General features: G+C 38.3%; 1 protein-coding gene across 5 annotated transcripts in view; it reads right to left on the bottom strand.

Moving 5' to 3' along the window:
• Nucleotides 1-22,274, bottom strand: part of ELMOD1 (ELMO domain containing 1) — a 104,374-nt gene that overhangs the window by 34,633 nt on the left and 47,467 nt on the right. For all 5 annotated transcript variants that reach the window (XM_055422953.2, XM_055422948.2, XM_088842908.1 and 2 more), the window contains 2 exons: nucleotides 22,074-22,171; nucleotides 17,759-17,888 (listed from right to left, as the gene is read on the bottom strand). In XM_055422953.2, the coding sequence (XP_055278928.1) occupies nucleotides 17,759-17,888; nucleotides 22,074-22,171 (228 nt within the window). The remainder of the gene's footprint in view (nucleotides 1-17,758; nucleotides 17,889-22,073; nucleotides 22,172-22,274) is intronic.

Here is a 22,274-nt window from a genome sequence, read left to right as displayed (position 1 = left end):
GAGAAAAGGGAACCTTCTTACACTGTTGGTGGGAATGCAAACTAGTACAGCCACTATGGAGAACAGTGTGGAGATTCCTCAAAAAACTGGAAATAGAACTGCCATATGATCCAGCAATCGCACTCCTGGGCATACACACCGAGGAAACCAGAATTGAAAAGGACACATGTACTCCAATGTTTATTGCAGCACTGTTTATAATAGCCAGGACATGGAAGCAACCTAGATGTCCATCTGCAGACGAATGGATAAGAAAGCTTCGGTACATATACACAATGGAGTATTACTCAGCCATTAAAAAGAATGCATTTGAATCAGTTCTAATGAGGTGGATAAAACTAGAGCCTATTATACAGAGTGAAGTAAGCCAGAAAGAAAAACACCAATATAGTATACTAACACATATATTTGAAATTTAGAAAGATGCAAGTGATAACACTGTATACGAGACAGCAAAAGAGACACAGATGTATAGAACAGTCTTTGGGACTCTGTGGGAGAGGGTGAGGGTGGGATGATTTGGGAGAATGGCATTGAAAAATGTATGTTGTCATATGTGAAACGAATCACCAGTTCAGGGTCGATGCATGTTACAGGATGCTCGGGGCTGGTGTGCGGGGATGACCTAAAGGGAGGATAAGGGGAGGAGGGAGGTGGGAGGGGGGTTCGGGAGGGGGAACTCATGTACACCCGGGGTGGATTCATGTCAATGTATGGCAAAACCAACCAATATAATATTGTAAAATAATTAGCCTCCAACTAAAAAAAAAATCTTTTAAGAAAAAAAAAATGAATATTCACTGGAAGGACTGATGCTGAAGCTGCAGCTCCAATAGTTTGGCCACCTGATGCCAAGAGCCAATTCATTGAAAAAGACCTTGATGCTGGGAAATATTGAGGGCAGGAGAAGAGGGTGACAGAAGATACGATGGTTGGATGGCATCATCAATTCAATGGACATGCGTCTGAGCAAACTCTGGGAGATAGTGAAGGACAGCGAAGCTAGGCATGCTGTAGGCCATGGGGTCATAAAAAGTCAGACATGACTGAGCGACTGAACAACAACAAAAAATAAAAAAGAAAGATCAATAATGTTCATGAATAAACCTCACAAAGATATTATCATTGTTAAGAGTTACCTAAAATAATTTATGATCAATTGCATTTTACTGGACAAATATAAATTCTAGACATTATGCTCTACACTGCTTAAGAAACTGGTTGTACTTTTTAAACTTCCTATAGAAAAATAAACTCAGAATGTATTATTACTTGAGAGAGTGAGAAAGACTGAGACCCACAACTGTATAAACATGTAATGTTCAAAATATTAGTTCTTTCTAGTAAATGAAGATGGGTATGTAAACAAATTTACTTTTTAGGCTATTAATAATATTTCATGTTATATCTTCATTATAGACAAGGATAAACAGAAATATAAAATTTCTTGTTACTATTTAAGGCAATTCACCTTTTAAATTGCTAATTCTATGTTATGTGGATTTTAAAGCTTAAAGGGAACTGTATATGTCACATCTGACATAGCATAAAGCGAAGTCCAATGACAGGAAATACTAACAAAAAGAGTTGTAATTCATCAAAGGTCTTTTAGGCATGAATGCAAAATTACTTATTATTCAAATGATATAATATTTTATGTTTTAGCACAACAGGTAAATTCAATCTAAAGGGTGAGAAAAAAATTTCAGAGAAAAGAAAGTATATTTATCATGCTTGAAAGTAAAATATCAAACTGATATAAGAAATCTCTTTTTTTAAAAAAAAATATTTATTTAGTTTTGGCTGTGCTGGTTCTTCATTGCTCAGCAGGCTTTTCTCTAGTTGTGGCAAGCAGGGCTACTCTCTAGTTGCAATGCATAGGCTTTTAATTGCAGGGGCTTCTCTTTTTATGAAGCATGGGCTCTACTACTTCAGTAGTTTCAGCACATGGGCTCAGTAGTTGCCACTCCTGGGCTCTAGAGCACAGGCTCAATAGTTGTGGCAAACAGGCTTAGCTGCTCTGACACATGTGTGATTTTCACAAATCAGGGATCGAACTAGTGTCTCCTGCATTGGCAGGTGGATTCTATATTGAGCCACCAGGGAAGCCCCCAGAAATCTTTCTATATTGCCCATATAAGAATTTGCCAGTGCTCTTTATTCATCCAAAGACAAAATGTTGTAATTCACTGGAAGAGTACAAAAAACTGAGAGAAAAGATCTCCTTAAAAAAAAAAAAAATCCTCGGGAACTGATTTGGTTACTGCCACAATGAAAACCAACCAAACAAAAACAGATTGTAAAGCTCATGATATTCACTTGAACAACATCTGGAAGTAATCTCAAGGCCCTACACAGTTTAAAAATACCTGGTTTGATCAAGTGAGTGGTGTAAAATGCCAACAGCAAGCATTTCATTTCTACAGTTAAACGATAAACTTCCTTCATTCGGAGAATACTTGGTTTGGGAAAGTAAAAGCTTTGAATGATAAAATGTTTTAAAAATAAATTAAAAAAAGAAATACCATTTTAATAATTTAATGTATCACAACAGACGAGATTAATGGCTAAAAAGTGCTCTTAATTTCTTAACGTGTCACTTTCATGGAAAATGAAAATCAATTATGCTAAACCACTTAAATGAAGTGCTACCAAGTGTACATTTCCTGTAAGAATGCTTGAGTTACTGCCTACTGAATTCTTTTCTGATAGATAGGCTCTTCCCAGAAAAATAACAGGAGGGAGCAGGGTAGCTCTGAAAGGTAAGGTCATTTCTTGCTCCTGGAAGCTGACTGAAATCTTAACCAAGGTGGTGGGCCTTGTTGGGGTCTTTGATGAGTCTAGTCATCTAAGGCTGTACTACTAGGAGTATAATTATTACAAAGCCACCTGCCAACTGCAGGAGAGAAGGGTTAGAAGGGTCATTCTTGTGCAGATGACAAGCTAGAGATGTGAAAGTTGCATGCTGAGTCAGTCCATCATCCTGTGCTCTGTTAAATTCTCTCCTTTTTGCATTCAGACTTTATCGCAAGCATATTTGAACAGTTCTGCCCTGTCTCTGGTCTGCTGCAGAAGAGAAAGAACAAGGGCATTTGTCTATCTACCCATTGAAGAAGAAGCAGCTCTATGATCAGAGCTTTTAATTTTGGGTTATATTTTTCCTATTATGTACATGAATCCACCTAAATTTTTGCCTTTACTATTAATTTTGTTAGAAAACACTTAATAAGAATGTTCATTTGAATAATGCATATGGACAGTGCTACATCAATGTAAAGTGATGTTAATCAGCTTTATCCCAGGCTATGTTTAAACAACCATAAAAATCAAGGGTTTTTTTTTCTTTTCTTTTTAAAATAATTTTATAATTTTGGGTTTTTAAAATAATTTTATTTATTTGGCTGTTCTGGGACTTCATTGCTGGGCTTTTCCTCTAGTTGTGGTGAGCAGGGGCCATTCTCTAGCTGAAGTATATAGGCTTCTCATTACAGTCACTTCTCTTGCTGCAGAGTGGAGGATCTAGAAGCATGGGCTTCAAAAGCTGCAGCACATGGGCTCAGTAGTTGTGGAGCCTGGGCTTAGTTGATCTGTGACATGTGGCATCTTTCTGGGATAGGGATAGAACCCATATCTCCTGCACTGGCAGACAGATTCTTTGGTCAGCCACCAGGGAAGCCTCAGATTTCTTTTTCATAGTTTATAAAGAGAAACACCAATAATGGTCTCTTACGTTTATATAGATGAAAGCAATTAAACAATTCGGCAATACATCACTCAAGCCTCTAAACCAAGGGTCATCAAACTTTGTCTGTAAAGGGTTAGACAGCAAATATTTTAAGGCTTTGTTGGCCATAAGTTCACTGCCACAACTACTTGATTTTTCAATGGAGTACAAAAGCAGCCATCAGTTCAGTTCAGTTCAGTTCAGTCGCTCAGTCGTGTCCGACTCTCCGCGACCCCATGAATCACAGCACGCCAGGCCTCCCTGTCCATCACCAACTCCCGGAGTTCACTCAAACTCATGTCCACAGAATCGGTGATGCCATCCAGCCATCTCATTCTCCGTCGTCCCCTTCTCCTCCCGCCCTCAACCTTTCCCAGCATCAGAGTCTTTTTCAGTGAGTCAACTCGTCGCATGAGGTGGCCAAAGTATTGCAGTTTCAGCTTTAGCATCAGTCCTTCCAATGAACACCCAGGATTGATCTCCTTTAGAATGGACTGGTTGGATCTCCTTGCAGTATAAGGGACTCTCAAGAGTCTTATCCAACACCATAGCTCAAAAGCATCGATTCTTCGGCGATCAGCTTTCTTTACAGTCCAACTCTCACATCCATACATGAACACGGGAAAAACCATAGCCTTGACTAGACGGACCTTGGTTGGCAAAGTAATGTCTCTGCTTTTTAATATACTATCAAGGTTGGTCATAACTTTCCTTCCAAGGAGCAAGCGTCTTTTAATTTCATGGCTGCAATCAGCATCTGCAGTGATTTTGGAGCCCAAAAAAATAAAGTCTGACACTGTTTCCACTGTTTTTCCATCTATTTCCCATGAAGTGATGGGACCAGATGCCATGATCTTTGTTTTCTGAATGTTGAGCTTCAAGCCAACCTTTTCACTCTCCTCTTTCACTTTCATCAAGAGGCTTTTGAGTTCCTCTTCACTTTCTGCCATAAGGGTAGTGTCATCTGCATATCTGAGGTTATTGATATTTCTCCCAGCAATCTTGATTCCAGCTTGTGCTTCTTCCAGCCCAGCGTTCCTCATGATGTACTCTGCATATAAGTTAAATAAGCAAGGTGACAATATACAACCTTGATGTACACCTTTTCCTATTTGGAACCAGTCTGTTGTTCCATGTCCAGTTCTAACTGTTGCTTCCTGACCTGCATACAGGTTTCTCAAGAGGCAGGTCAGGTGGTCTGGTATTCCCATCTCTTTCAGAATGTTCCACAGTTTATTGTGATCCACACAGTCAAAGACTTTGGCATAGTCAATGAAGCAGAAATAGATGTTTTTCTGAAACTGTCTTGCTTTCTCCATGATCCAGCGGATGTTGGCAATTTGATCTCTGGTGCCTCTGCCTTTTCTAAAACCTGCTTGAACATCTGGGAGTTCACGGTTTACATACTGCTGAAGCCTGGCTTGGAGAATTTTGAGCATGACTTTACTAGCGTGTGAGATGAGTGCAATTGTGCGGTAGTTTGAGCATTCTTTGGCATTGCCTTTTTTTGGGATTGGAATGAAGACTGACCTCGTCCAGTCCTGTGGCCACTGCTGAGTTTTCCAAATCTGCTGGCATATTGAGTGCAGCCATAGACAACACATAAATGAATGAGCATGGATGTGTTCCTATAAAACCTTACTTAGAAAAATGGGTGGCAGCCCAGATTTTGACCTACAAGTTTTGGTTTGCTTACTTTAGCTCTAAACAATTTTGTGAAGTAGATAATAATGATATTATTATCCATCCTAAAGATAAAGAAGCCTAAGCTCAATAAGTTAAACATAAACCTTAGGCCAGCCACTGGAAATACAAATGTGAACAAGACATAGTTTTTCGCTTGAGAGATAGCATAGTGCAGGAAATAAAAGCCTTTTCTAACTATGTGAAAAATGAGAATAATATCAATTTTCTTCATCTGAAAAATGGGGATAATACCAGTATTGTGGTATTGTGGTTATTGTGACAATTAAATCAAATAATGCTATAAAACCCTTACTTTAACAATTGACACATATTAAACACTCAAGGAACATCTTATTATTATAGATTTTATTATTATCAGATACAGAATTTTAATTAACTGAAGAAGTGAATAAAGATCCCGTGCCTAAATTTGCTAGAGAAGATTTCAAAACTCAATGAACAACATTTAAAAAAAATGAGCCAGATTCTACTCTGAGAGTAATGGGTAACAGGGTACCACAAGTTGGATGGCATGGCTTAATCTGGGTCATGGTGAATGACAGAGTATGGGGGGAAATGTGCTGTACATAACAGGATAAAGGAGAAATAGCTTAAGGAAATAAACCGGAAAGGGTCCAAAATGCATGTGAAGATGCATTCTGGTTTTCTACTACCAGACACTGGAGACCTGAAGTTTGTAATTGAGAATACAATGAAAATAATCCTTCAAGTGGTACTTTAGAAGATGGAAAGGGGAAGGTTAATGGTTAGTGGCAGAATTAAAAGGCTATTCTAATAGCTCAAGTTGGAAATGATGAATAAAATAAGGCAGTGGGAATAGGAATCATTTGAGAGGTATTTTAGAGACACTCTATGGATAAGATTTAGCGTCTTTTGTAGATGTAAAGTACCTCCCAAATTAGATTACAAGCCATTAAGGGTAGAAAATATGTCTTTCCTCAAGGTGCCTATTATAGAGGGAGACAGCCATAGCTTTATAATTCACGAGCTGTGTGAATCGGAGATTGGACTAACATACTTTAGTTTGCTTATCTCTGAAGTAATGAAAACCAAGATTGGGCAAGATGGCAAAGGAAGATGCTGGAACCCACCAACAAAGCACGCCATGTATAATGACAAAGGAGAAGCCACAGTGAGATGGTAGGAGGGGCACAATTACAATAAAATCAAATTCCATACTAGTGTAGTGGTGACCCACAAATTGGAGAACAATTATACTATAGAAGTTCTCCCACTGTTGCAAAGGTTCTGAGTCCCACATCAGGCTTCCCAACCTGGGGATTAGGCAAAGGGACTAGGACTGCTCAGGAAATCTGACCTTGAAGGCAAAGGTAGATTTGACTGCAGGACTTCCAGAGGACTAATGGAAACAGACTGGTTCCAAATAGGAAAAGGAGTACGACAAGGTTCTATATAGTCACCCTGCTTATTTAACTTATATGCAGAGTACATCATGAGGAAAGCTGGGCTGGAAGAAGCACAAGCTGGAATCAAGATTGCCGGGAGAAATATCAATAACCTCAGATATGCAGATGACACCACCCTTATGGCAGAAAATGAAGAGGAACTCAAAAGCCTCTTGATGAAAGTGAAAGAGGAGAGTGAAAAGGTTGGCTTGAAGCTCAACATTCAGAAAACAAAGATCATGGCATCTGATCCCATCACTTCATGGGAAATAGATGAGGAAACAGTGGAAACAGTGTCAGACTTTATTTTTGGGGGCTCCAAAATCACTGCGGATGCTGATTGCAGTCATGAAATTAAAAGACGCTTACTCCTTGGGAGGAAAGTTATGACCAACCTAGATAGCATGTTAAAAAGCAGAGACATTATTTTGCCAACCAAGGTCCATCTAGTCAAGGCTATGGTTTTTCCCGTGGTCATGTATGGATGTGAGAGTTGGACTGTGAAGAAAGCTGATCGCCGAAGAATTGATGCTTTTGAACTGCGGTGCTGGAGAAGACTCTTGAGAGTCCCTTGGACTGCAAGGAGATCCAACCAGTCCATTCTAAGGGAGATCAGTCCTGGGTGTTCATTGGTGGACTGATGCTAAAGCTGAAACTCCAATACTTTGGCCACTTCATGTGATGAGTTGACTCACTGGAAAAGACTCTGATGCTGGGAGGGATTGGGGGCGGGAGGAGAAGGGGACGACAGAGAATGAGATGGCTGGAGAGCATCACCGACTCGATGGACATGAGTTTGTGTGAACTCCGGGAGTTGGTGATGGACAGGGAGGCCTGGCGTGCTGTGATTCATGGGGTTGCAAAGAGTCGGACACGACTGAGCGACTGAACTGAACTGAACTGAAGGGAAACAGAGACTCTACTCTTGGAGTGCACACACAAAGTCCTGTGCGCATCAGAGTCCAGGGAAAAGGAGCTGTGAACAAAGGAGACAGAACCAGATCTATCTGCTAGTGTTGGAGGGTCTCCTGCAGAGGTGTGGGGGTAACTGTGGTTTACTGTGGGTACAAGGGCACTGGGAGCAGAAGTTCTAGGAAATACTCATTGGTGTAAGCCCTCCTAGAGGCCACCATTTGCCCCACTGTAGAGCCTCTGGCTCCAGGGCTTGGTTGCCTCCTCAGTCCAAACAACTGACAGATAATGAGTGCAGGCCCACCCATCAGCAGATTAAAGTTTTACTGAGCACAGTCCTGCCCACCAGAGAAAGATACAGTTCTACTAACCACCAGTCCCTCCCATCAATAACTTGCACAAGCCTCTTAGATTGCCTCGTCAACCAGAGGGCAGACAGAAGCATAAAGAACTGAAATCCTGCAGCATCCAGAAAGAAAACTACAATCACAGAAAGTTAAGCAAAATGAAAAGGCAGAAGATTATGTTCCAGAGGAAAGGAAAAGACGAAATCCCAGAAAAACAACTAAATGAAGTGGAGACAGACAATCTTCCACAAAAAGAATTCAGAATAATGCTAGTGAAGACGATACAGGATGTTGGGGGAAAATGGAGGCAAAGATTTAGAAGATGTAAGAAATGGTTTACGGGCTTCCCTGGTGGCTCAGAGGTTAAAGCATCTGCCTCCAATGTGGGAGACCTGGGTTCAGTCTCTGGGTTGGGAAGATCCCCTGGAGAAGGAAACGGTAACCCACTCCAGTATTCTTGCCTGGAGAATCCCATGGACAGAGAAGCCTGGTAGGCTACAGTCCACGGGGTCACAAAGAGTCAGACACGACTAAGCGACTGAACGGAACGGAACTGAACGGAAGAAACGGTTAACAAAGATCTAGAAGAGAGTCCAAGACAGGACACACCCAAGGAGAAACACTGAGACACAGAGTAATCAAACTGACAAAAATTAAAGACAAAGATAAAATCTTAAAAGCAACAAGGGAAAAACTACACATAACATACAAGGGGACTCTCATAAAGTTATCAGCTGATTTCTCAGGAAAAACTGCAAGAGAGAAAGGAGTGGCACAATATATTTAAAGGGATGAAAGGGAAGAACCAACAACCAAGAATACTCTACCCAGAAGGCTCTCATTCAAATTTGATGGAGAAATCAAAAGCTTCACAGACAAGCAACAGCTAAGAGAACCATCCAATCAACTATGCAACAAAAGGAACTTCTGTAGCTGGGAAAGAGACTAGCAATTTACAAAACAAAACAAACAAACAGACAAAAAACCATGTAAATAGATGAAGTGTTATATCACAACTTTATGGGAACAGCAAACCTCCAAACGACAGTAGATACACACAGAAAAGTAAAAGCAATGCAAACACAACACCAAAGATGGTCATCACAAGAGAAGAAAATGAAAGAGGAAGGGAAGAAAACAGACCTACAAAAGCAAACCCAAAACAATTAAGAAAATTGATATAGGAATAAACATATTGATAATTACCTTAAATGTAAATGGGTTAAATGTGTCAATAAAAAGACACAGACTGGCTAGGTGGACACTAAAACAAGACCCCTACATACTCTGTCTACAAGACACCCACCTCAGATACAGGGATATGTACAGACTGAAAGTGATGCATTGGAAGAAGGTATTCCACACAAAAGAAAATCGAAGGAAAGCTGGAGTAGCAATACTCGTATCTGACAAAATAGATGGTAACCTTAACCCTGTATACGAGACAGCAAAAGAGACATAGGTGTATAGAACAGTCTTTGGGACTCTGTGGGAGAGGGTGAAGGTGGGATGATTTGAGAGAATGGCATTGTGGCATGTATATTATCATATGTGAAATGAATCACCAGTCCAGGTTCAACGCATGATACAGGATGCTTGGGGCTGGTGCATGGGGATGACCTGGAGGGAGGATATGGGGAAGAGGGAGGTGGGAGGGGGGTTCAAGAGGGGAAACACATGTACACCCGGGGCAGATTCGTGTCAATGTATGGCAAAACCAACCAATATATTAATGTAAAGTAATTTGCCTCCAATAAAAAAAAAAACAAAAAACAAAGACTGTTATAAGAGACAAAGAAGGATGCTACATAATGATCAAGGGATCAATACAAAAAGGAGATATAACAATTGTAAATATGTATGCACCCGATATAGGAGCACTTCAATATGTAAGGCAAATACTAACAACCATAAAGGGAGAAATCGACAGTAATACAATCATAGTGGGGGACTTAACACTCTGCTTTCATCAATAAACAGATCATCCAGACAGAAAATCATAAGGAAATAGGCCTTAAATGACATATTAGAGCAGATGGACTTAATTGATATTTATACACGTGTCTCTTTCAATTCTAGTTTCCTCAGTGTGTATGCCCAGGAGTGCGATTGCTGGATCATATGGCAGTTCTATTTCCAATTTTTTGAGGAATCTCCACACTGTTCTCCATAGTGGCTGTACTAGTTTGCATTCCCACCAACAGTGTAAGAGGGTTCCTTTCTCTCCACATCCTCTCCAGCATTTATTGCATGTAGACTTTTGGATAGCAGCCATTCTGACTGGTGTGAAATGGTATCTCATTGTGGTTTTGACTTGCATCTCTCTGATTATGAGGGATGTTGAGCATTTTTTCATGTGTTTGTTAGCCATCTGTATGTCTTCTTTGGAGAAATTTCTGTTTAGTTCTTTGGCCCATCCAGAATTGAAAGAGACACGTGTACTCCAATGTTCATTGCAGCACTGTTTATAATAGCCAGGACATGGAAGCAACCTAGATGTCCATCTGCAGATGAATGGATAAGAAAGCTTTGGTACATATACACAATGGAGTATTATTCAGCCATTAAAAAGAATACATTTGAATCAGTTCTAATGAGGTGGATGAAACTGGAACCTATTATACAGAGTGAAGTAAGCCAGAAAGAAAAACACCAACACAGTATACTAACACATATATATCGAATTTAGAAAGATGCAAATGATAACCCTGTATATGAGACAGCAAAAGAGACACAGATGTATAGAACAGTCTTTGGGACTCTATGGGAGAGGGTGAGGGTGGGATGATTTGGGAGAATGGCATTGAAACACGTATGTTGTCATATGTGAAACGAATCACTAGTTCAGGGTCAATGCTCGGGGCTGGCATGAGGGGATGACCCAGAGGGAGGATAAAGGGAGGAGGGAGGTGGGAGGGGGGTTCAGGAGGGGGAACTTATGTAGACCCGGGGCAAATTCATATCAATGTATGGCAAAACCAACCAATATAATATTGTAAAATAAAAAAAAAAAAAGAAAAAAAAATTGATATTTATAGAGCATTTCATTCAAAAGCAGCCAAATAGACATACTCTCAGGAGCTATGGGACATATTCTAGGATTAACCACATGCTAGGCCACAAGGTCAGCCTTAAAAATTTAAGAAAACTGAAGTCATATCCAGCATCTTTTCTAATCAGAATGCTATGAGATTAGCAATAAACTATAAGAAAAAACTACAATAAACAAAAAAAGAAAAAAAAATTGATATTTATAGAGCATTTCATTCAAAAGCAGCCAAATAGACATACTCTCAGGAGCTATGGGACATATTCTAGGATTAACCACATGCTAGGCCACAAGGTCAGCCTTAAAAATTTAAGAAAACTGAAGTCATATCCAGCATCTTTTCTAATCAGAATGCTATGAGATTAGCAATAAACTATAAGAAAAAAAACTACAATAAACACAAACACATGGAGGCTAAGTAACATAAAAGTAAACAACCAATGGATCACTGAAGAAATCAGAGAAAATAAAAAATTACCTAGAGACAAATGAATGGAGAAGGAAATGGCAACCCACTCCAGTGTTCTTGCCTGGAGAATCCCAGGGACGGGGGAGCCTGGTGGGCTTCCGTCTATGGGGTCACACAGAGTCGGACACGACTGAAGTGACTTAGCAGTAGCAGAGACAAATGAAAGCACAATGATCTGAAACCCAGGAATGCAACAAAACTAGTTTCAAGAGGGAAGTTTATATTAATACAACTTTACCTCAGGAAACAAGAAAAATCTCAAATAAAGACCTAATCTTACATTTAAAGCAACTAAAAAAAGAACAAACAAAAACCTAAGTTAGTAGAAGTAAAGAAATCATAAAGATCAGAGCAGAAATAAATGAAATAGAGACAAAGAATATGAAGATCAATGAAATTAAAAGCTAGTTCTTTGAAAAGATAAACAAAATTGACAAACCTTTAGCTAGACTCAACAAGGAAAAAAACAAGTAATTACAACTGACACCACAGAATATAAAGGATCGTGAAGAAAGTGAAGTCACTCAGTTGTGTTCGACTCTGTGACCCCATGAACTGTAGCCTGCCAGGCTCCTCCATCCATGGGATTTCCCAGGCAAGAATACTGGAGTGGGTTGCCATTTCTTTCTCCAAGGGACTGCTTGACTCAGGGATTGAACCCAGGTCTCCTGCACTGCAGGCAGACTCTTTACCATCTGAGCCACCAGGAAAGCCCATAAAGGATTCTAAGAGACTACTATAAACAACTGTATGCCAATGAAATGAACAACCTAGAAGAAATGGACAAATTCCTAGAAAGTGCAATCTCCTAGGGCTGACTGGGGAAGAAATAGAAAATATAAACAGTTATATTGCCAGTAATGAAAGTGAATCAGTAATACAAAAAAAAAAAAAAAACCTCTCAATAAAGTCCAGCACTAGTAACCTCCCTAGGCAATGGAAATACAAGCAAAAATAAACAAACAGGGAACAACCAAACTTACAAGTTTTTGCCTAGCAAAGGAAACCATAAATAGAATGAAAAGACAGTCTATGGACTGGGAGAATATGTTTGCAAACAATGCAACCAACAAGGGCTCAGTTTCCAAAATATACAAACTGCTCATGCAACTCAATAACAAAACAACAAACAACCCAACCAAAAAATGGGCAGAAGATCTAAACAGACATTTCTCCAAGGAAAACATACAGATGGCCAATAGGCATATGAAAAAAATGCTCAACATCATTAATTATTAGAGAAGTACTAATCAAATCCACAATGAGATATCACTTCACTCTGGTCAGAATGGCCCATCATTAAAACGTCTACAATGGCCCATCATTAAAACCAAACACTGGAGAGGTGTTGGGGAAAGGAAATCCTCCTCCACTGTTGGTGGGAATGTAAACTGGTATAGCTACTGTGGAAAACAGTGTGGTATCTCCTCAACAGACTAAAAATAGACCTGCCATCTGACCCAGCAATCTCATTCCCTGGCATATATCTGGGAAAAAGTAAAATTTTAAAAGATACCTATACCTCAATGTTCATAGCAGCAATATTTACAACAGCCCAGATATAGAAGCAACATAACTGTCCATTGACAGATGAATGGATAAAAATAGAACACAACCCAGCCATAAAAAAGAATGAAATAATGCCATTTGCAGGAACTGTGGTGTTGGAGAAGACTCTTGAGAGTCCCTTGGACAGCAAGGAGATCAAACCAGTCGATCCTAAAGGAAATCAGTCCTGAATATCCATTGGAAGAACTGATGCTGAAGCTGAAGCTCCAAAACTTTGGCCATCTGATGGGAAGAAATGACTCATTGGAAAAGACCTTGATTCTGGGAAAGATTGAAGGCAGGAGGAGAAGGGGAAGACAGAGGAAATGGCTGGATGGCATCACTGACTCAATGGAAATGAGTTTCAGCAAGTTCTGGGAGATGGTGAAGGACAGGGAAGCCTGGCATGCTGCAGTCCATGGGGTTGCAAAGAGTCAGACATGACTGACTGAACACAACAAAGAGATAATCATAGTAAGGGAAGTAAGTGAGAAAGACAAATATCACTTGTATCACTTGTATGTGAAATCTAACGTGTGATGCAAATGAACTTATTTATGAAACAGAAACAGACTCAGAACATAGAAAACAGATCTGTGGTTGCCAAGAGGGTAGGTAAGGAGGGATTGATTGGAAATTTGGGATTAGCACATGCAAACTATTAAATATAGAATGGATAAACAACAATTCCTACTGTATAGCCCAGGGAACTATGTTCAGTATTCTGTAATAAACCATAATGGAAAGGAATATGAAAAAGAATATATATATGTATATGTGTGTATATGAAAGTGAATCACTTTTCTGTACACCAGAAGCTATTGTCTCATGCATATCCTGAATTGGCAGGGGGATTCTTTACCACTCGAGCCACCTAGGAAGCCCCCAGAAACTAACACAACATTGTAAATCAACTGTACTGCAATAAAAATTTTTAAAAATATATGATTAAAAAATAGGCATAAGATTTGAATAAACATTTTTTTCTAAGAAGGCATATATTTCACCAACAGATACATTAAAAGATGCTCAACATCATTAATCATCAGAGAAATGCAAATCAAAACCACAATGAGATATCACCTCATTCCTGTCAAAATGGCTATCATCAAAAAAACCACAAGGAAAAAATGCTGGTGAGGATGTAGAGAAAAGATAACCTTTGTATATGGTTGGTGATAATATAAATTGGTGCATCCACTTAGAACAGTATGGCAGTTTCTCAGAAAACTAAAAATAGAACTACTATATGACTCAGCAATTCCACTCCTGGATATATGTTCAAAAAAACTGAAAATACTAATTTGAAAAGACACATATAGTGCAATATTGAAAGTAGCATTATTTACAGTTGCCAGCATATGGAAGCAAACTAAGTACCCAGCAACAGATAAATGGATAAAGACATGGTATATATATTATACATACAATGGAATTCAGCCCTATGGACTTGGAGGATATTATGCTAAGTGAAATAAATCAGAGAAAGAAAAATACTGCACGATATCACTTACATGTGGAACCTAAAAAAATAAACTAGTAAATAAAACGTTAAACAAGTATCACAGATATAGAGAATGAACCAGTGGTTACCAGTTGGGAGAGGGAAGCATGAAGGGGCAAGATAAGGGTAGGGGATTAAGAGGTACAAACTACTATGTATAAAATAAGCTATAAGGGTATTTTGTATAGCACAGGAAATATATCCAATATTTTATAAGTAAATGGAGTATAACCTTTCAAAATTATGAATCATTATTTAGGGCTTCCCTGATAGTTCAGTTGGTAAAGAATCCTCCTGCAATGCGGGAGACCTAGGTTTGATCCCTGGGTTGGGAAGATTCTCTGGCCTGGAGAATTCCATGGACTGTATAGTTCATGGGGTCTCAAAGAGTTGGACACAACTGAGCCACTTTCACTTTTATTGTGTATAACCTGAAACATAATATTGTACATCAACAGTACCTCTATAAAAAAATTTTTTAAATAAAGTTAATGATGAAAAAAATTAAGATAACAGTCATCAAGAATCCACCTGCCAATGCAGGAGACACAGCTTTGATCCCTGGGCTAGGAAGATCTCCTGGAGAAGGAAATGGCAACCCACTCCAGTATTCTTGCCTGGGAAACCCCATGGATAGAGAAGCCTGGCAGGCTACAATACATATGGTCACAAAAGAGTCAGACATAAATTAGCTACTAAATAACAACAAAAAATTGTCCCCCTGCCTATTTCTTATAGCTGTGACTATAAAAATAACACTGACATACTCAAATTGTGACCACAGATAAAAGTCATATAATAAAAGTTCTTAATCTGTATCTAATGACTTCAATAATTCATTCACTCATATTTGCTGAAAACCTATGTGCCAGGACACATACAACAGACCAACTAAGATGATGTATATCAGGAAACCAAATGTCATTGATTCAGAGGGCATTTTAGTCATTTTAATTAACTGTTCAGGAGCATATGGCCAGTGCATTAACTACAACACTTCTTTTCTCTTTCATCACCTCGTATTTCCCACCTTTGAGTTCATTTAATTAAAGTTGACTATATCAATAACCTCAGATATGCAGATGACACCACCCTTATGGCAGAAAGTGAAGAGGAACTCAAAAGCCTCTTGATGAAAGTGAAGGAGGAGAGTGAAAAAGTTGACTTGAAGCTCAACATTCAGAAATCAAAGATCATGGCATCTGATCCCATCACTTCATGGGAAAGAGATGGGGAAACAGTGGAAACAGTGTCAGACTTTATTTTTTTGGGCTCCAAAATCACTGCGGATGCTGATTGCAGCCATGAAATTAAAAGACGCTTACTCCTTGGAAGGAAAGTTATGACCAACCTAGATAGTATATTAAAAAGTAGAGACATTACTTTGTCAACCAAGGTCCATCTAGTCAAGGCTATGGTTTTTCCCATGGTCATGTATGGATGTGAGAGTTGGACTGTGAAGAAAGCTGATCGCCAAAGAATTGATGCTTTTGAACTGTGGTTCTGGAGAAGACTCTTGAGAGTCCCTTGGACTGCAAGGAGATCCAACCAGTCCATTCTAAAGGAGATCAGGCCTGGGTGTTCACTGGAAGGACTGATGCTAAAGCTGAAACTCCAATACTTTGGCCACCTCATGTGACGAGTTGACTCACTGGAAAAGAGTCTGATGCTGGGAGGGATTAGGGGCAGGAGGAGAAGGGGACGACAGAGAATGAGATGGCTGGATGACATCACCGACTCGATGGACATGAGTTTGAGTGAACTCCGGGAGTTGGTGATGGACAGGGAGGCCTGGCGTGCTGTGATTCATGGGGTTGCAAAGAGTCGGACATGACTGAGTGACTGAACTGAACTGATCCCTAGCAGAACACAGGAAAAAAAACAACCAAAGAGATGAAGCTCAGCCACTAAGTAGCTAAAAGTAAGCAGAGGAGAAAAAGAAGAATTGTTAAGAATGAAACTATTGTTACTTTTAATGATTGACATCAGATCTAGCACTAATTAGTAGGGATAAATGAGTCATCTACTTAAGCATTTACATACACAAAAATACATACTACACACAAAATCACAAAAAGATACATTTTTCAAATTATAGTTTACATTTTTCAATAAAATAAGTTAAAGCAGCTAAACAAATGTTTTCTTCCAATTTCACTACTGCCATTTTGAATTCTAGGAAAGGACAAAGAAGCACTCCAACTTAAAGAGCATCTATTTTCAGAAATGAATTTATAAAACATTTCAGATGAATAGTTCTAAAGATGTGTCTTCATTTTTTAAAGTTTTATTGATGTGTCATAATATAGTATCAGTTCAGATAAGATTTTTAAGATTTTGCTATGCCAGCAAGAAGGAGTGTTTAAAACTGCATATTATTCTTCAAACAGCTTTAATGCACCATATATAATCTTTTACCTACTCTTTAATACTCTCCAAGTTACATGAATAAATAATCAGCATTAAGGTCTTGGGTAATTTTCCCAGGGAGCTATTGTGGAAGCAGAAACCAACTTCATCTTTGCTGTCTACTAAAAGCCATAAATGGAAATCCTAGGTCACTCTTTGACAAATGCTATTTCTATTGCCTTTCAACACATTTAAACAATCTAAGTGAAAGTATTATAGTTGCTCAGCTGTATCTGACTCTTTGTGACCTCATGGACTGTAGCCCACCAGCCTCCTCTGTCCATGGAATTTTCCAGGCGAGAATACTGGAGTGGGTCGCCATTTCCGTCTCCAGGGGATCTTCCCAACCTAGGGATCAAACCCAGGTCTCGCGCATTGCAGGCAGATTCTGAGCCACCAGGGAAGCTCTAAATCTAAACTCGAGCCAAATGTGAGATCACCTCTGATGCCTTTTCAGATTACACGTGAAAACTGACTTTAACTTCTCACAGGAATTTTCTATTGAAAAATTTACCTTCAATACCTGAACTAGCAAGAAAAGGTAGGCTTTATCTCTTATTTCAGTGTTCGTGTCATATTCACCTTTGTTTCCCCCACATCCAGGCCCGTGCCTAGCACACAGCAGGGGCTTGGCAAACATTAGCTGACCTAAGTGAAGAACTGAAGTGTGTTTAAGGACTAACCTTCAAAAGCATTTCTTCATGTTGAGGATTATCAGAATCATAGGATTCTCTGCGCAGTTTTTCCACATCTGCAATAAGGTTTCTGTAGCCAACAATTTGCAGAAGGCAAGCCTGAAGAGAGATTCCCAATCTAAGGTGTTATAAAACAGAAGAAAAACATATGAGGAAAAACAAAACATATTCTTTGGCGTTTGTTCACTTGATGTATGTACAATAGGGCTTTTCATATTTATATAATATTTAGGAAATTGCTCAAATAGGATCTAATAGGAGCACAATTTTTAACTGAAACTCCACATGGACAGTTGTGGAAGTTAGTTAAAATTTACCTCTCATTCCAGTCTTTTCTTAAGTCAAATTGCAATAATATGGCTTAAAAACATGGGAGCTCTTTATGCAGGTGACTTGAAAGATGTGGAAAATACAGGTGGTCATAGTTTCTTAGGGATCATTTTACCCCCTTAGGTAGATATATCAGAAACTCTCCAGAAGGGTGTATGCGGGTAGCTATTAGTGTGAGAGAAAGAAATCGTCCCAGGGGCTTAGGGGTAAGAGAAATTTCAAAACAAATGAAAACAACAAAAATTAAAACACTTCTGCTTGCAAGCACCTCTGACAGATAAAGCAATGCCAAGAGAAAGAACTCACTACTTTACATTTCCCATTTCATTCGAACCACTCTACTTTTCTGAATGCTTTTTCTTATGCTGAAACCCAATGTGCTTTATTACAAAATGGTTCAAATGCTGTTCTCAGAGAAAATTTATTTCCACATTTCCCTGCCATGTCTGTTAATTTTAAGACAGGAATTCTTTCTTCCAGTCTCATCTCCAGGGTCTTATCTCAAATTCCCACTTTCTTCAGTTCCTTCTCATGGGACACGGTTTTCAGATGTTTTACTATCTTGCTCAGTCTTCTCTGAATGTACAGTTTGTTTGATTATTAGTCCCCTTAAAACATATCACTGGAACAAAAATCAATCTGGCAAGTATGACATAGAGATGATCATTATTTCCTGTGATCTGAATGCTGTTTTTCTCTCCTACAACACAAAATGTAAAATAGAGTCTCCTTAAGCAGTCAAATAACATTATGAGTTCATTAAACAGGTGACTAAATAATCACCAAGATCCTGTTTTTCTATAAATTACTGTTACATAAATTACCCTCCTGTACTCATTTGATGGCTGCTAGTTTCTTTATAGTCATTCAGCTTTGTGATTCAACAATAGCAATTTCATATGATTCAAGCCAAGAATGACTGTTCAATATACTCTGACTTCTAATTCACTCACTAAATTTAAACATTTTTTGTTGGAATGGGGGGTCATCATAATCACAATGACAGCATCATAACCATCTTTTTGAGAGGGAAGAGATGTATAGAGTTTAACTCAAAGTTGAGGGCAATAGAAAATCTTATTTTAGGACTGTATGTTTATTTCAAACACAAAGGGCAGTGTCAGATAACCCAGAACACCAAACTTACATAAAACTGAATGTTCAATTAAAAAAAAAACTGAATCTGATATTTAATAGGAAAAAGGCACAGTGGTGCTCATCATCCAGAAAATCAACAGAGGACAGAGAAGAGAGTTGAGGAAAGAGGAGAGTGGGAAAAATAAAAAAGAAAACAAGGGAGCCAATTCAATTTTACAGTAGTAATTCTTACTACAACCATAAGTGGCACCTGAAAAATTGTATAAAACAAAGTAAGGTTAATAGTAGTGATGGCTTGATAGCTTACATGATATTTTCCCTAGCTCTATTTCTTGATTTTTTTCCGTAAAATTATTTAATTTTTTAAAGATCACATCTTGTCAATGTCAAACTGGAAAAAAAAACACTAAAATTCATATTCAGCTGTAAAATACAATCTACTGGGTCAGGGTCTAACTACAACTCTAACCCCAAACCCTAACCCTAACTCTAACCCTAATTTCTGCATTGTTGAAATTTGCCATTTGATACTGGAATACAGTCTTAAATAAATGTGGTCATGTTATACATCATTTTAATGCACATTTCTTGCTTTACGTTTTTTGCTAATGACTTATTAGATGTTGTTTATTTTATATTTATTTGAGACTATGGAAATGATGTTTAGGCAAAAAGCAAATTTTAACAATTCTCTTATTCGAGTTTAAATGGATTGTAAAGCAATGGAGACAACTCACAATATCAACAATGCATTTGGCCCAGGAACTGCTAATGAATGTACAGTGCAGTAGTGGTTCAAGAAGTTTTGCACAGAAGATGAGAGCCTTGGAAATGAGGAGCGCAATGGTCAACCATTGGAAGCTGACAATGACCAACTGAGAGCAATCGTTGAAGCTGACCCTTTTAACACAAGAAGTTGGCGAAGAACTCAGCATCAACCATTTTATGGTCATTCAGCATTTGAAGCAAATTGGAAAGGTGAATACGCTTGATAAGTGGGTACCTCATGAACTGACAAAAAAATCAAAAATTGTCATTTTGAAGTGTTTTATTCTATGTAACAACAAAGCTTTTCTTGACTGGACTGTGACCTGCAATGAAAGTGGATTTTATATGACAACCGGCAACAACCAGCTCAGTGGCTGGACCAAGAAGCTACAAAGCACTTCTCACAGCCAAACTTGCATGAAAAAAACGTCATGATCACTGTTTGGTGGTCTGCTGCTGATCTGATCCATTACAGCTTTCTGAATCCTGGCAAAACCATTACATCTGAGAAGTATGCTCAGCAAATTGAAGATCTGCACCAAAAACTGCAATGCCTGCAACCAGCCCTGGCCAACAGAAAGGGCCCAATTCTCCATGACAACACCTGGCCACATGTTGCACAACCAAAACTTCAAAAGTTGAATAAATTGGGCTATGAAGTTTTGCTTATCCACTATGTTCACCTGACCTCTCAAAATTCAACCACTACTTTTTCAAGCAACTCAACAACTTTTTGCAAGGAAAACGCTTCTACAACCAGCAGGAGGCAGAAAATGCTTTCCAAGGGTTTGTCAAATCCCAAAGCATGGGGTTTTATGCTACAGGAATAAACAAACATTTCTCATTGGCAAAAATGTGTTGATTGTAATGGTTCCTATTTTGATTAATGAAGATGTGTTTAAGTCCAGTTATAATGATTTAAAATTCACAGTCCAAAACCGCAATTAAATACTACCTATAAAAGTTTTTTCTTCCTAAAGGAAATCAAAAGAATAGATGGTAAGGAAACACTTCTGAATGAAATATATAACTTTCATAAAAGAGACAGAAAAGATTTGCTATTAAATCTAACCCAATCTCTTAAGTACGATTATAGGTCTAATATATCTCTCATGCCTAATTGTAATCTTAAATTTTAAATGAATTGCATTCTTACCACCATTTCAGAGAAATAAATCAGTAGGTTTCAAAAAGACATTTACTATATAATTAAATCACACTTAATAAAGCTGAATAAGGGAAAGCAGCTAATTAGCTGAAGCATCTGCAGAAGAATGCTATGGATACCATGTGGAAATGGAGTTTTGTGATGAGCAATTAGCTAGTACCTAGAATCCCTCCAATATGCAGACCTATGCTAAGTGCACTCTGAATGTAATATCTGAAGTTCTTAAGTATGCACATCTAAAAGACAGTTTGTTACCTATCTAAACTGTATCTGAATGTATCTGCATACAGAATTTATTCTACCCAATACCCTTAGACTAAAATTTTACAGAAAAATTCTTATACCCAATGGAAAATATAAAGCTAATTTTAAATGTCATGTGCATTTTAATACTTCCAAGATAAGACAACTAATTACAAAACTCTAAAGTCTTCATATAAAAGTCATCTCTCCTCCCACACATGTCTGTCTTCTTCACAAGCGGGTAATAACTGTCTCTAAGATTAACAGCCTGTCATGAACTGAAAAAATATTCTTTATAGAGCAGAATCAGCTCAGGCACATTTACAATTTGTACATTTACTGTTAATGTAAAACATAGGCATCATATGGAGTAGCTGTTGATGAATGGGCTCCCTTTATTTCATCTTCTAATATCAAGGGTGCCCATCAGATTTCTTACATTCATTGCATCTCAAAAGCATAAATCACAACAGAATTACAAAGTTGCTGCTATTTACAAATATGAAAAAGGCATCTTTTTTCTTTATTTTTCAACTGAAAGTCAAAACATGCAGATAATTATCTGGGGCAGAGAAAGAAGAGAGAGAGAGAGACAGCATGTGTGAGAAAGTATTTAGAAACAGAATATTTAGAAATACTAAGTATGTGGCATGTGACTTCTGTTTTATATTTATAACATAATGAACATATTCTTACTGTGGATTTATGTCGGGGTTAATTTTTTTCAGTTCCATGATGTCATCTATAGTTTTTTCAATAGCATCAGGGTGAACACTCACTGAAGTCTGTAGTAGCTGGAAAAACAAGTTTAAATCAGTTCGCTTGTCATGAACACTAGTATCTTAAGTGGGGTCTATTTAAGTTGGGGCTTCAAATATTTGTTTAAAGCTTAAAAAC

This window comes from Moschus berezovskii, chromosome 14, assembly GCF_049115385.1.
Source record: "Moschus berezovskii isolate FMDL1 chromosome 14, NW_MosBer_1.0, whole genome shotgun sequence".
NCBI classification, from domain to species: Eukaryota; Metazoa; Chordata; class Mammalia; order Artiodactyla; family Moschidae; genus Moschus; species Moschus berezovskii.
The sequence above is the reverse complement of the archived record's forward strand: the minus strand, read 5'-3'. Positions and strand labels throughout refer to the sequence as shown.